The sequence below is a fragment of the Annulohypoxylon maeteangense genome (assembly GCF_022496945.1).
Source record: "Annulohypoxylon maeteangense strain CBS 123835 unplaced genomic scaffold GGS22scaffold_14, whole genome shotgun sequence".
Classification (NCBI taxonomy): domain Eukaryota; kingdom Fungi; phylum Ascomycota; class Sordariomycetes; order Xylariales; family Hypoxylaceae; genus Annulohypoxylon; species Annulohypoxylon maeteangense.
In genome coordinates, this window is record NW_025953261.1 from 268,696 (window position 1) to 284,731 (window position 16,036).

The following is a 16,036-nucleotide window of genomic DNA, read 5'->3' on the forward strand; positions in this document are numbered from 1 at the left end:
ATTTAATATAAAATGATGCTCATGTATGATATTTTCATCGGGTGGCAGCAGTAAAGCAAAATCTTGAAACTATAGTCAATATTTGAACGACGAAGAGTTCCAACTTGGAAATTCCAGGTTCCGGAATACGAAGTACTTACCCAGGTACTTGAAAGTTAGCTTAGGTGAGTTATATTATTGATACAGCACAGGGCTAGAACCCTCGCAGCTGCCTCGATAAGCTGGATTATTTTACCCGTTTGCCGTTATAGGATAAGAGAAGGAACGATAAGAAAAAGAAACAACCCACTAAACCCCACCAGACCACAAAAATTCTACTGTACGGTACAAAAAATTGATGTCACTTGCAGGAAGAGTTGCCCCGCTTAAGCCCCCATTTGAATGTGGCCTGTCCGCCTGTGAATTTTCTCCTCTTGTACCTTACCCCTCCTTCGACTTTTGCCCCGACAAATTTTCCTTTCCTTCGAAGCACACAGCAACGGAACAGCTGGTCGTCGGTGGTTGCTTGCGACTTTTGCACTTAACTGCTTCGTTCCTTTCTTTTCTCCCATACTTCTAAACGCTAATCGATACTCTCTAGAAGAGATCGTTGGTGATTTGTATGACAGAGAAGTGCAATTAAGTTCACTTCCATCAATACAAATTTCACCCCGCCTTCGCGCATTTTATCACCATCGTCGGTTCAATAGAAAACACACACTTAGAAGAGTTTTCGCATCAATACCGCCAAAATGGTTAAGTAAGTTCATCATATCTTCTTCGTCTTTGCCTTCGTCGTCCCGTCGTCAGCTTTAATATACGACAACATACAAACTACTATCACCCCTAGCTTCATCCCATCTGTAACATCTTTGCGTGTGCGCGCAAAGATTATTCCTCACGATGTCCAAAAACAAACCCCACCCGGAGATAAGAGCTCCGTTACATCCATGGTTACTAACATGACCTTCCGAATAGCTTCACCATCGACGAGATCAGGCAGCTTATGGACAAGCCTACCAATGTCCGTAACATGTCCGTTATTGCCCACGTCGACCACGGCAAATCTACCCTGACCGACTCTCTCCTAGCCAAAGCCGGTATCATCTCCACCGCGAAAGCTGGTGATGCCCGAGCTACGGATACGAGAGCTGACGAGCAGGAACGTGGTATCACTATCAAGTCTACCGCCATCTCTCTGTATGGAAACCTACCCAGCGACGATGATATCAAGGACATCGTCGGACAAAAAACCGATGGCCGAGATTTCTTGATCAACCTGATCGACTCGCCTGGTCACGTTGATTTCTCATCTGAAGTCACTGCCGCTCTCCGTGTTACTGATGGTGCCCTCGTCGTCGTCGACACCATCGAGGGTGTCTGTGTCCAGACCGAGACTGTCTTGCGACAGGCTCTCTCTGAGCGCATTAAGCCCGTTGTTGTCATCAACAAGGTTGACCGTGCTCTTCTCGAGCTTCAGGTTTCCAAGGAAGATCTCTACCAGACCTTCCTACGAACAATCGAGTCTGTCAACGTCGTTATCTCCACCTACCTCGACAAGTCTCTAGGCGATCTCCAGGTTTATCCTGAGAAGGGAACCGTCGCTTTCGGCTCTGGTCTTCACGGCTGGGCTTTCACTATCCGTCAATTCGCCATCCGATACGCCAAGAAGTTTGGTGTTGACCGAAACAAGATGATGGAGCGTCTATGGGTGAGTTTTACCCAGGGCTAGTTCTTCTAGTTGTTCTATTTACCTCGTTACATATTTTGCTAACTCCTAGACTAGGGTGACAACTACTTCAACGCCGCCACCAAGAAGTGGACTACCAAGGGCACTCACGACGGCAAGCAGCTTGAGCGTGCTTTCAACCAGTTTATCTTGGACCCTATTTTCAAGATCTTCTCTGCCGTCATGAACTTCAAGAAGGACGAAGTTACCACTCTTCTTACCAAGCTCGACCTTAAGCTCCCCAGCGATGAGAGAGATAAGGAGGGCAAGCAGCTCCTGAAGGCCGTCATGCGAACCTTCTTGCCCGCTGCCGACTCCCTGTTGGAGATGATGATTCTTCACCTTCCTTCTCCTGTCACCGCCCAGAAGTACCGTTGCGAGACTTTGTACGAGGGTCCCCCTGATGACGAGGCCGCCATTGGTATCCGAGACTGTGACCCTAAGGGTCCTCTCATGCTTTACGTCTCCAAGATGGTGCCGACCTCCGATAAGGGTCGATTCTACGCCTTCGGTCGTGTCTTCTCCGGTACCGTCCGATCCGGTCTTAAGGTCCGTATCCAGGGCCCCAACTACACCCCTGGAAAGAAGGAGGATCTCTTCGTCAAGGCTATCCAGCGTACCGTCCTGATGATGGGTGGCAAGGTCGAGCCTATCGACGACATGCCTGCCGGTAACATTGTCGGTCTGGTCGGTATCGATCAGTTCCTGCTCAAGTCTGGTACCCTTTCTACTCTGGAGACTGCCCACAACCTTAAGGTCATGAAGTTCTCCGTCTCTCCTGTCGTCCAGCGATCCGTCCAGGTCAAGAATGCTCAGGATCTGCCCAAGCTTGTCGAAGGTCTCAAGCGTCTGTCCAAGTCTGACCCTTGCGTCTTGACCAAGACCAACGAGTCCGGTGAGCACGTCGTTGCCGGTGCCGGTGAGTTGCATCTCGAGATTTGCTTGAAGGATCTCGAGGAGGACCACGCCGGTGTCCCTCTTATCATTTCCGACCCCGTCGTCCAGTACCGTGAGACCGTTGCTGGCAAGTCAAGCATCACCGCCCTGTCGAAGTCCCCCAACAAGCACAACCGTCTCTACATGGTTGCCGAGCCCATTGACGAGGAACTATCCAAGGTTATCGAGGAGGGCAAGATCGGACCCCGTGACGATTTCAAGGCTCGTGCCCGTGTTCTAGCTGACGACTTCGGCTGGGATGTTACCGATGCCCGAAAGATCTGGTGTTTCGGACCCGACACCGTCGGTGCCAACTTGCTCGTTGACCAGACCAAGGCCGTCCAGTACCTTAACGAAATCAAGGATTCGGTCGTCTCCGGTTTCCAGTGGGCTTCCAGAGAGGGTCCCGTTGCTGAAGAGCCAATGCGATCCGTCCGATTCAACATCCTTGATGTTACCCTCCACGCCGATGCCATTCACCGTGGTGGTGGTCAAATCATCCCCACTGCCCGTCGTGTCCTTTACGCCGCTGCTCTGCTTGCCGAGCCTGCTCTCCAGGAGCCTGTCTTCTTGGTTGAGATCCAAGTGCCCGAGCAGGCCATGGGTGGCGTCTACGGAGTCTTGACCCGCAGGAGAGGTCACGTCTTCAACGAGGAGCAGCGCCCTGGTACTCCTCTCTTCACTATCAAGGCTTACCTGCCCGTCATGGAGTCTTTCGGCTTCAACGGCGATCTCCGACAAGCTACTTCCGGCCAGGCCTTCCCTCAACTGGTCTTCGACCACTGGCAATTACTACCCGGTGGATCTCCTTTGGACAAGACCTCCAAGGTCGGACAGATCGTCGAGACGATGCGCAAGCGCAAGGGTCTCAAGGTCGAGGTACCCGATGTCAACAACGTAAGTAAATTATTCTTAACATTTTTGGCCTCTGCAATACTAACGATAAACGATAGTACTACGACAAGCTATAAAAGGATTTCCTCAGTGCTTGATAGACTACGACCTGGTGCCATTATTGGCGAATATCATGGGACGACTCGGCGCGTTGCATCTGGGTTTGTCGCATGGATAATACGATCCTATAGGAGATCGAAAAGGAATGACCTGTGGCCGTGGATACAGAAAAGCTACGCAAAGGCATTGATCGCGGAACTTTCATTAGCTGTCGTACATCTGGTTTGCTTGTACCATGAAGAACAGAATTGATCATGATTTAAATGAATGCATTTTTGGAACTGTGATGTGATATTATCTAACTATTTTGGATATATGCCAACGATTCATTCTCCTTCGATGCCTAATTCTAGAACATCGAGTTGCTCACAATGCCCCTTGGTAGTTTCATTGACACCCTAGTACGGGTTTAGGCAACTCTCACGAAATAAGTCAATGTGAAGTTGCTGCGCCGTACATGTCTGCCTATATACTAGGTCCCTAGGTAGGTGTATATAAATCGGGTCACGAACTCTTATTTTTGAAGGCTGTGTTGTTTAGTAACTCAATTTCTTACTTCATATATTACAGAGATGAGCTCTGAGCCGAGACTTAGCAAGATATAATAACAAAAATGGACCTAGACCTTTCCCTCTACTACCAAGCCCACGCCGCGTACCTCCGTCGGACTAATAGCCCGACTATTCATGTCGCGTCCGGCGCGGAAGTTACGCTGGACGTGCCGGATCTAAGCGGTGGGCAGATCACACGGGAGAGCCCTGCGGATGGTAACTTATCGCTGGCCTCCATATTTGGGGAAGGGGTAGAGGGAAAGGGCGAGGACGAGGACGAGGAGAAGTGGGATAGGTGCGGGTTCGGCATCGGTCCGGTATATGTCGAGGGCGCGGAGGTGGGCGATGTGCTGAAAGTCGAGGTGTTGAGTGTGAGTCCGAAAGAGGATTATGCGTGGACGGCGCTGGTTCCTGGGTTTGGGACTTTGTGGGAGAGTCGGGATTGGTTGTGTGAGAAGGAAGGTAAGTTGCTTTTGAAAAAGGAAAACTAGAAAAAAGCATATCTTCTCTAAGAAGCCCCTTTTCACACTATTCACCTTCCTATAGACTCATCACCCGACGAATACCAAATGGTAAAGATATGGGACCTCAAAACTGCCGTTCGTGACGGTTACCTCGTCTTCAAATCCTCCAACCCGCGTATCCACGTCCCCTACGAACCTTGTCTCGGAATCATAGGTCTAGCACCAGACCCCTATCCCACATTCCCTCTTTCCTCCTCCTCCGAAGACGAAGATGACGCCATCGATATAAAGTACCTCACACCCGGATCCACCATCTCCCTTCCCGTAAAGAGACGAGGCGCATTACTAACCATAGCCGACGCGCACGCGACCCGAAGTCCGGCCGAAGCATGCGGTACAAGCGTGGAGATGGCGGCGAAGGTGCGGATCAGGGTTACCGTTGAGAAGAACACGAAACCCTTCCCATTCACCTTTATCTCTGTCCCCGCCATCACAATCACCCCGGCCGCAAACGAGCCTGTGGAAACTAAATTCAGCGAAGAAACGCATTACTCGTTCTGCGGACTAGACCACACGCTTCGCGAGGCGACGGATGTGGCGCTTTCCGGGCTCGTGCATCGTGTCTCGGATGAGAGGGGGCTTTCGCGTCGCGAGGCGTATATGCTTTTTGGAGCTGTGGGGAGATTGAGGAGATTGGATGATCCTGAGGACGATGAGGAGGGGTTTTGTGAGGTTGAGAGTGTGCTTCCTTTTGGGGTTTTTGTTTGAATTCTAATTAAGGATGTATGTCTAGTTTTATATATCTATTTATCTAGTCCTCATATATTCAAACACAGAACAAAAGTCACCAAATACCACCACTATAGTAGGCAGGCAGGTAGGTAGGCACCTAATTAATAGTATTAGATACTCTTCTCTTTTCTTCTCCTCTCATCCAAACCCTACCTACCAAACAAAAAGAATACAGAACAAAAACGGATACGCCGTTCAATACAGCTCAGCTTAACTCAACGGCGCCTTTGCAGCCTAACCATAACAACATACATAACAATGTGCTAATCTCTCTACAAAGAATCAATCAACCCAATCTCCTGATGCGAATTCCCATTGCGCCCAGTTATGCAAATTGCTAATTTTCTAAAACGATAAAAACCACTTCCCCATCTCCCATTCTTACAATCTCCCTCTCACCCCCACACACCCCAACACACCTACGACGACCCCAAAATCTTCGCATACGCATCCTCCACCTCCCCAGCGAGCTCCAGCAACGAAACAATCACAATCTGATGCGTAAGATTCGGCAACCTCTCCCTATGCAAGCCGATCCACTCCAGCGGCGGCGTCGCCTCGCCCATATCCCGTAGCTGCGGCGTCTCTATGACAGGCGGTTCCAGCGCCGCGTACTCGTACTTCGACTGCGGGACATTGACCTCAGCCGTGATTTTCTGCTGCTGCTGCGCGCCGGAACCCTCCGTCTGCTCCGGGACCCCGGTGACTTTGATCGCGGACATGGCGGGTAATTCGCGGCCCCAGGTCTGTGCGAGGGCTTTGCTGTGGTTGGCCCACATGCCGCGGATGTACGAGATGCGGCTGTAGTTCCAGCCGACTTCGACCTTGCCCTCGAACGAGCTCTTGAAGATGTACTCGATGTTGCGGGACTCGGGCACTTGCCACGTCTGCATTCTGGCTTCGACCTTAGGGACTTTGAGGATCGTGCCGCCGCGCGAGCCCGTGGCGCTGGCTACTACGTCTTCGACTGAGATCTCGCTGACGGCCTTCGGAGCCTCGACTCGGCGGACGCCTGCGAGACCGATTCGGAGTTGGCCGAGTGTTAGACCTAGGCTGCTGTGGATGCGCTTTTCTTCCATGTTCGCGGAGAATTTGGCCTGTGCGTTTAGGGCCTCTAGTTTGAAGACCTGGTGGTCTGAGAAGGTGCTTGGGAAGATACCGAGATTAACAGCCTTTAGCGTTACCACGACGTCAGTGTCGAGGGATATAGGGGATTCGGATTCGGATTTGTTAGCGTGTGGCTTGCCTGGGCTAGCTTGTACGATGGACGGTTGATTCGATATCGACTTTCGCTTCATGAACTTCTCTATATCCCGTAGCGACGTCTCGTAACTTGCTTTCCGCTCTTGCATGAGTTTTTGGATAGCCTGCCATAAAGCAACGCTCTGGGCAGCCGAAGTCGTGGTACCGAATACCTGGACGGCTTCTCCGTCGAGATTCGCCACGAGTCTGTCACCAGAGGCGTCTTTTTCTTGGCGCACATTGTACATGAGGAATTCCATCTTTGTGATATCTGCGACAAGGAATGCTTGGTAGTCAAACGCTGCCTTTAATTTGAATTGGCTGAAGCAAATCGAAGCCTGGATTCTCGGCGTTTCGTTTAACGCCTCCTCTCGTTCTGGCCATTCGATAGAAGTCCGTAATTTGAAGTCCTGAAGAGCAACGAACCCGCTCAATCGACCGGTACAATCGGCACCAATACTTGAAAATCCCAGGCAGAGATTTTGTTCCCAATCAGACGTCTTCTTTGACGAAACCCAAAATTCGGTTATAGCGAATTTGGACTTGCCGAGAGATTGACCAAGATCTACGAGAACATCTAGGGAAGCGATGGAAATTGTCGCGGTCCATGGGAAAGCTGCCGTAGCAGCGACCTGTTGGTATCTCTGGACGAGATGGCCTTGCGCTATTGATTCTGCTGTAACCGTCGAGACAGGAGCTGTACTTGATCTCACTTCTCTCGGCATCCATATTTCTCGGAAGAGTAAGAAATCTTGAAGTTGCTTGGCATTAATGGCCACTTCCATCGGACTAACTTTTAGAATGGCGGAAACGCCACTTGTGCCACTGACGTGTTTGCTGTTCATCATCGAAAGCACGATTGATTCGACTTGGAAACTGCCCGTAGATTCTCTAGAATACACATGTTGTACGGACATGTGAAAGCCGGTGAATGTACCAGATATAGCGAAGAAATTGCCATGTTCGGCTGCGTGGACTGTGTTCATGGTGATATAAACATCTTCGAAGCGAGCTGTAGCCGCAACTCGGCCGATAGGTTGGCAACTGAGAGTAAACTCTTGTTTACAGATGCGTAGACCCAGATTTAGTTTCACACGTCCTAATACTGCGCTTGGATCTGCCGTGAGAATATTATCCTCGTTGCTGGACTTTGGTTTATCTTTGTCCTTTTCTGTATCCTCACTCGGTTTTGCTGGTGAGACCGGCGATTCAGATGCGTCGTCACCGACCACTTCCTTGATGCTAGAGGTGATGTCCATTATGAGAGGAACAATGGTTGGGTAGAGAATATTGCGTGATGGAGCAATCTTGATCTCTCCATATAAAGTCGGATCTTCTTTACCATTGTCTCTATATTCGGTCTTCCAGGCTAACCCAGGAGCGCAGAGTACCATGCTGCTGCCGGTTTCATCTGTACTGAACTGTCCGTACTTCCCAGCTAGCGTAGGCTTTGATCCAGGTGATGTAGTCGGGTCATCTGGTCTTTTACCAGCAAGGTGTACCACAGCTCCAGCAAAGTCAGCATCGATTAAGAGCGATTCAAGTCTCCTGCTTCCAAATAGGGAGCGCCTCGTCTCGACTTCTTGGTCAGCTAATCCCGTAACTGCCATGACTGGCTTTTCCGGCATGACAATTGGCGCCCAATGTTCCGAAGCTTGTTGGACATTCTTCGCTGATAGGCTGATCGAATCTTGGAGATGTGCAGCCGGTACGATGAAAGCAGAAGTCAAGCGTAAGTCCAAAGATTTTCCTACTGCCTGGAAGGCTAGTCGGCGGGCATCAGCTGTCGAGACAAAAGCAATATTGAAAATGACTTCCGGAAGTAAAGCCGAATTTAGCGACCGTCGGGATTTATCTTGACCTGGTGGAACCATTTGCAGTTGGAAATCTTCTATGGTTAACTTCGCCGAGTTTTTCTTGCGCGTAGCAAATTCGATCCGCTGGAATGATAATACTAGATCTTCCTGGCCTACCGTAGGCTGGTTAAGAGGAGACACAAGCCAGCATATCTGAATATTCTTGATCTCAAAAGAGTACATGATGGAAGAGAGGAACGAGTCCAATATATCGCTTTCTGCTTCCTGCTCTTCATCGTTGATAGCGATACGAGGCTTTGTCTGTCTCAACTTCCGCAAGTATTCAAGCTCCCGTGACGTATCGAGGTCTTTGATTTTGTCGCCCATGTAACCGAGCACGTCCACGGATGTTGATACGGTATCAGACGAGAGATTTATCTCAAACGCGTCAGATTTGAAGTCGAAAGATCTTACCTCTTTCCCTTCTTCCGATTCGCGAGTTGTGGCGGTAATCAGAGCGCCAAAAGCGAGATTTCCGCAAGACCTCATTCCCATAGCAGATCCTTTCTCGATGTTGAACATAATCTGGTGGAGGTTAATGTGAACTTCTGGGTTTTCGAGAATGACCCCTTCGTCTAGCTTGTTCGCAACCTGTATCTGTACCGTGTCCAAATGGAACGACAGACCCGCGAGTGACTCAACACCTGATTTGATCGGTGCTTTGCCAAATATTTTCAATCCAGCGAGGCTACCATGAACGGTGTATGTCAATTTTGGATTAGTGGGTTTTGTTGGCGCCAAGTCTGATATTGGTTCTGTCGATGAAGTTCCCGTGGAGCCAAAAATTTCATCGATATGCCCTTGCAAAATTTTGACTTGTTCTTGAAGATCATTTATGGCGTTCGATATTTCTGGTCGGTTGAGTGCACCAAGCAAACTATAGACGGCGGATGCATCTAGCTCTACAAGCTCTAGCGAGAATAGCGCTGTTACTGAATGCTCATCTGGGGATGTGAGACTTGTTATGCGACCATTTGTCGGGGGAATCTGCAATAGTGAGATACTACGAGGGGTGTTATTGACCTCGATTTGTATATCATGAGAGTTTTCCTTGATGTCAAAGTCGAGTATCATCTCCTTGCCAAAATTGGCGGCCATATTTGCTCGCGCAACAACACCGGAAATAGTGTACGTAAGGGAACGTAACAAGGGCAGGGTAATCGTGTACGAGTCCAAGAACATCGCCAAGTTGCCCTGTATTGTTGATAGCCGTCCTTTCTTATGTTCCTGGGGACTAGGAGACGGATTTGAAGGGAACCTCTGCCCTAGTGCGTAAAGCTGCGCTACCTCGTCCTTAATCAACAGGTCCAGGACCTCAGCTAGCACGATTGGATCTTGTCTAACAATGAACTTGAGGTCTTGACTGCTAGCTGCTGATCTGATAGTGTGTGTATCGAATTGTTTATCGGATTGTACATCGTGTACAACAATAACACTGGGGTGTTGGAGTCGCGCGGTGCCAAGTACTTGCGAATGACTTTTGATCTTAGCAGTAGCCGATTCGCATCCTAATATAAGATTCGTATTTGTAGAACCACGCGCTCCATTAGTCGTGAGAATTGATAGCTTTAGATCGCTACTTTGCAATCTAGAGCTTAGGTTAATAGCCTCAAAAGATACTGCACCTTCTCCTAAGACGCATACCACATGGAGTGGGCGAGATGGCTTATGTTCTGCTGTAATATCTTTCTTGGGCTCTGGTTTTTCGGATATCGAGGAATCTGCTTTCTTGTAGAGTCGGAGAATATCGTCTGCAAGTTCACATAACTCCCAGTTTGTCTTGATCCATGCTTCACCACAATATATGTTGACAAGTGTCAGCGGCTCTCCCGCATCAATAGGCTTTTCATTAGGCACTTCGATGCTATTGTTCTTCTCTTGGACTCTCACAGTGAGGTCTAAAATGACGATCTCATTCTGCTTTGGGCCAGGATCAAGCACAAACTGCATCTCTTGGATCCTTGCTACAACCATTGTTGGAATTTGGTTAGAGACATTCGCATTTGGCTCCGGTGCTCTACCAAAGATGTTGTCTAAGAGTACTGCGTGTCTTGGGTCTTCGAGATCCCAGCTGCGCCATCGCTCGAAAGCTGCGGTAACCTGGTACCTTGCATCGTTAGGGTATTGCGAGAACCCGAACAGACAGTCTCGCTTTAGGCTCTCTTTGGCATCAAAATCGAGAGTATTCCACATCTGACGTAATCTTGTAACGAGTTTCCAAGAATCATACGTTCTCAAATGTCGGGTTGCCGTCCGCAAGATAGCTGAGGGACGAACGACGAAAGAAGCGTCACTCGCCTGCTGTCCTTCAGTTATAACACGATATGTGAACTGTTTTATACGTTCATCTCCAGCCGAAAGCGTGTCAGAGAAAAGGGTTGCTGTTTCAGATGCAAGCACACTGGTCCTATGAATTAGTGAAGCGAGGTATTCAACCTTGCCCGAAGCTGAAGATGCATGTATACCACCAACATCAACATCGATATAATTCACTTCTTTTGAACCCATAGAGACCATAATTCTTTCTGTCCTTGCTAATACAGCAGCTTGTGGCATCTGGTCCAGATTTGTGAGTCTCTCCGCAGCGGAGAGTTCCATGGACGCAAGCCGGAAATGAAACGATAGCTGAGAGCTACCAGCGATAGGAGTACCACCAATGTCTTTGGCAGGTAAGCCAGACCGCGTGGCAAGCACAAGTGTCTTGAGCGACACATCATACTGGTCTTGGGGTTCCTGGGAGGAATCGTCAGAATCAAAATTCGAACAGTTTAGGAACCGTAAGTTCGCTTGTGGTAATCGTAGGATAAAATCCGTAACCGTCCCGTTTATTTTCGTGTCTTTTTGAGCATCGAAAATATCGGTTACTGCTCCAATTTGCAAGGTATCAAGAATATCTTCGGGGTCGGAAGGTGAAAAAGATTGTATCAACGAAGCTATGCACCGCAAAGACGGGGTATTGAGGAAAACACTAATTCCAGAGGGGAGCTCAAGAAGTAGACTCTGATGAGCATATTCTTGACTTAGTTGGTCAGGGTGGAAGTTTTGTAAACTGAAATCGGAGGAACCAAAAAGATTATCATCTTCGTTTTCTTCGATGCTGCGTAATACAGCTTCCTTGGCATCTGGCTGGACGTTCTGCAAGGGAAAGGAGGGGGCAAAATATTGGCTCGAAAAGGATATGCTAGTATGATATGGATCTCTCCTGTCCCCATGTTCCCCATAAACGCTTGGTGGTGCCGGGTGTTCGTGAGGCTGGGCCGTCTGTCTCATCTCACCACCCTTGGATAAAACAGGACTAGAGGCGGTACGACCAGAAACACGAGATTGTTGGGCGGTTCTAATTGAGCCTGGTCGTAAAATACTACCATTACTGGAGCTAGCTAGCGAAAGAAACGAGCTTTTACGGCGAAGCTTTGCAGATTGGTGTGATGAGCCCAAAGACAACATCGAACGGTTGTCGGCGACTGAGCCCGACAAAGCTGGTTGAGGAACCGAAGGGACGCTTTGTGCTGGATTATCAACGGTGTCAGGTGTGAAATCGTCTAGGAGACCTGGCAGTAACAAGAAACTGGTCCGATGCGTTCGTTGGTCATGGCGGCGTATCAATTCTTGTTGTAATTGTCTCTCCTGTGCAAAGTCGTACTTCCGCCCAATGAGCGCAAAATGTACATTGGTCCGGAGGAATACATCGGTATCAACATGAGAGCGGAATCGTGATCGATGTCTTGTGGCAGATTCCGAGTTGACGCAAGCAATCTCGAGATTTGGTACCTTGATGTCGGCACGTCTAGAATAATGTGTCCGAGCCCAATCATTGAACTCAACATCAACTGTCCCCGTGGAGAACAGGAATGCTGCCTCATCCACGTGCATCCAAACATGAACTGATTCAACAAAAACTCGCAAGAACGTCACATCGTACATTATTATGGATGAATAAGGTATTAAAGCATTCTCGTCATCATCGAGGGAGAAGCCGAATGCCTTTCCTCCTCGTATAAGACTGGCTGTGAAATCGGTCGAGCAATCGCCAGTAACCGCTCCGACTTTCAAGTCCCAATTACAGAGGTATGTAGGCTCAACCGGCGGCAGACCGAATAGGCGGTGCCCATAGATAGTAATGCCGTCGATGAATAGCTGGGTGCTCGGTATAGAACTCATCGGGCTAGTGGCTCCTTCGTCGTCATCGCCAAGGGAAAGGCTTAGTGGGCTGAAACATAGGTCGAGGTCCATATAATAGTTTGTGAAACGAAGATCGATCGCCAGAGAGGCGGCCTCTATCGGGATATGCCGCTTGGGTGAATACATATTAGCGGGCAGAAAAATCTTAGGGTCGTCAGTACGGATGCTCAGTATGACGTCCATGTCGTTGGATTTCTTATGCGGGGGTCGATCTGTCGACTGAGAATCTGGTGCCGCTTCTTTGGTTCGTAAGGCTTCCTGGTGCTCATCCAGGGTTCTGAAATGGACGTTATCGCCGAAGTAATTGTCTTTTAATTGCAAGAAATATCGAACGAGGAAACCGTAAAGAAAAGCAGTGGGGGATTGTCCACCAACGTCAAGGACAAGGGTATCAGTGTTTGCGGGTGAAGTGGTTGAATTATAGTGGTATTTTCCTTCGAGAGTTAGACTTTCGAGGTGTCCTATCTCTTTCGAGGGTAAGAATGTCGCTTGAGTGTTCCATGGTGGAACATGTAAGTCGACGCGGAGAGGTTCGGCCGTGACCCGGAATGGTATTGCATTCGTCGGGGGTCGATAGATATCTATCGGTATGCAAGTATCTGCTACCAAACATGGGCTAGAGATGACTAAATATGTATTTTCTTCAAAGTTGGTGGGATCATTGACGATATTCACGTCATTGACGTTGAGATAAAGCTTCAGACTACGAAGCCTTAAATTCAAGAGGTATTTGAAAGGGGTAAATGTAAGGTATTCTGAAGGTGGCCCGCTTCCCCAGTCATCTATGAGGTCTGTGAGTAAGAATATGTGATCTCTTAAAATGAAAAGTTCAAGCCCATCGCTGTCGATGTTAAAACGCCAAGTCCGGAGGGCATTCCATTTAAGAGGGGTAGACATATCACAGGATATCTGTTGACGCCCAGATTTCCACATAAGGCCATGATTGACGCTGGTCGAGAGTTCAGTCGAGGGAAGGTCGATCTTCAACGTGTTCGTATATCCGGTCGGCCTTGCAAGCATGTCCATGATATATGAAACTGTGGCATTTGGCGCTACTTTGATGTCCAGCCATCCGTAGGGACGCTGTTGTGCTGCTGTCGTCGCAGGTGACTTTCGGTCGCGACCCCTTTCTCGCCTATTCCCCTGCTTTCGGTGCTGCTGCAACGTGAGAGCCTCCTTCTTCCACCTCCAGTTTTTCGAATCTTCGCGCGTAGGCACTCTGAGTATGACCTCTTCTTCAATTTCTAGATAGAAGTTAAACTGCGTAGGCACCCTGTATGCGCCAAGCGGGAGTTTCTGAGCAGGTACAGCATCTTTACATAAACCTGGGAAGAATACCCTCTGGAGTTCGGCTCGCTGTCTATCCGCCCAAGGCCCGTAGTGAAGCATGCCACCTTTCAATGATAGGCTGATCGCCCATGCCGGCGCTGTGGCCCCATTAACGTTATCCGAAGAACTGTTGCCTGCGGGGGGATGTGGCGCGCTATGCGATGTGACTCTTCCAGGGACATCCCAAAGTATCGTTAGTGTTGCTTCAGGACTCTCCGCTATCGTGTTTACACAGGCATATTCGACCGATGACCATCTAAGCTTATCATCTTCATCATCGTCATTGAGATATCGAGAAAGCCCCTGCCATTGGTTAGAACCAGGTATGCGAGTGTCAGTCGGTGCATCTCCGCCATCTTGTGAAGTCACCGAAAAAGACTCGACAGACTTCCTCCAGTACGGGATCATGTAACGTAATTGACCAAGTACTTTACGACGTTGCACCCGAAAGAATCGACGGTTTTGTACAGGGCTAGAGTCTTTAGCTGTTTGTTGATCCTTATGTGCTTTAGTGAGTTGCTCTTCCTTAAACCCATCGTTCTCCTTCATCTCAACTACAAGGTCCTCGAGCCGGATCTTGAAAAGTTGGCGGTACGGATCCGGAGTCTGGCAATCGGCGGCATCAATTTCCCCAGATAAAGATTTAGCTTTCGCGATCAAAATAGATTTTGTGTTGTCGTTTCCCATGACCATCGCGGCCTTGTCGCATCTGAAATTTATAGGGAATAATTGTAGCATCAGAGGAAGATCCTCCTTCTCCTTTATCTCGTGACTACTCTCAGCGACAGAATTAGAACTGAAGGTCCTCTGGTGGTGAGTTTCAAATCCATTCTTCTCATCAGTGAAGCTCAGGCCGTTTTCCTTATAATGATCGGTTTTTTCTTGACTCTTACGTTGTCGATGTCGCAGTTTGGCTGAGCCGTTGTTGAGGACTTCGGTTTCGTCAAGCGCATCGGCGGGTTCAGGCGGAGGGTTCTCGGTCATCGCATCGAGCAAAGAGTCGTAAGCAGCACTTCGGTTATAGACGAACCATTCCAACCCGGATACGACAATATTGACACGGCAGGGAAGCTCCGGCTGTTTACCAGCATCTAGCGCAACACCATCTCCGTTCTTTACGTTCTTTTTCCCTACGCCAACCCCGACATCTCGCACTCTACGCAACCAATACGACCAGGTGATGTGCCCATTCTGGATAAGGATTGTTTCGTTATTCCCGTGATATCGAAGGCCGGTGAAGAAGACTCGTCCACCGAGTAAGGACCACTGCAAGGCTTGTATATCGATGTAGACACGATAAGTATGCCAGGTATAGGCGCGGATCATGTACGAGACGATAGAGGCGAATACTCTGTTAAAGTATAACAGGAAGAAGATAGCACTTCGACAAGGTTAGGTACGTAGCAGGCCGGTATACAGATGGATAGTATACAGAGATAGAGTGCGATCCGGGTAAGAAACTTACAGGACACCACAGACAATAACATAAGCTAGGAATTGGCTTTTCTTCTGGTTAGCTTTAATGACCTTCGGATCGGTTATGAGAGATCTGGTAGCGGTGACTTCCAGGTTAACCTACCCATTGAAATCGCGCCAACCCGGGACGATGGGGTGAGCCATGATAACTTCAAGACCCCCCGACCCCCCAAACACCCCCTACGATTTGCGACGCCTAAGTTCTCTCCAATATTTTAATTATAGAAGGCATTGAACCTCCAGCCGTGGATTTCGGTCGAATTGTAAGGCCTCCACGGAGGAGTAATAGTCCACATTGGACATATGTCGTTGAGATAGCCGGGTTGAGGAAGTTTTGAATAACCTATCATCAAGATTGATTAGAATATTGAAGGTAGATCCCGATCCGACTGTACTTGGTACTATGGTACATGTAATTAATAGCAAAGGAAGGCTAGATCTGCATGACGCGCGACCAAACAGGGGGTAGACTCTAGGCTGGAGTAAAAAGCGTTGATATGATTGGCGGATCTCTTTTCGCACTAAACCAGCCGTCTGTTCCATTGT

General features: G+C 48.8%; 3 protein-coding genes across 3 annotated transcripts; 2 read left to right on the top strand and 1 right to left on the bottom strand.

The window, feature by feature from the left end:
* The first annotated feature begins 432 nt into the window (after positions 1 to 432).
* GGS22DRAFT_168663 (P-loop containing nucleoside triphosphate hydrolase protein) lies at positions 433 to 4,025 on the top strand. The gene is made up of 4 exons (XM_047962201.1): positions 433 to 739; positions 958 to 1,690; positions 1,766 to 3,541; positions 3,598 to 4,025. The coding sequence occupies exons 1-4, from the start codon at positions 732 to 734 to the stop codon at positions 3,613 to 3,615; spliced, it is 2,535 nt and encodes an 844-aa protein (XP_047816595.1). The 5' UTR covers positions 433 to 731; the 3' UTR covers positions 3,616 to 4,025.
* Positions 4,026 to 4,346: 321 nt separating this feature from the next.
* Positions 4,347 to 5,393, top strand: GGS22DRAFT_168664 (uncharacterized protein). Its single transcript, XM_047962202.1, has one exon. The coding sequence runs from the start codon at positions 4,719 to 4,721 to the stop codon at positions 5,379 to 5,381; it is 663 nt and encodes a 220-aa protein (XP_047816596.1). The 5' UTR covers positions 4,347 to 4,718; the 3' UTR covers positions 5,382 to 5,393.
* Positions 5,394 to 5,824: 431 nt separating this feature from the next.
* Positions 5,825 to 15,634, bottom strand: GGS22DRAFT_190743 (uncharacterized protein; the record flags this gene model as incomplete). Its single annotated transcript, XM_047965019.1, has 3 exons — positions 5,825 to 15,395; positions 15,480 to 15,515; positions 15,594 to 15,634. The coding sequence occupies 3 exons, from the start codon at positions 15,632 to 15,634 to the stop codon at positions 5,825 to 5,827; spliced, it is 9,648 nt and encodes a 3,215-aa protein (XP_047816597.1).
* Positions 15,635 to 16,036: the final 402 nt, after the last annotated feature.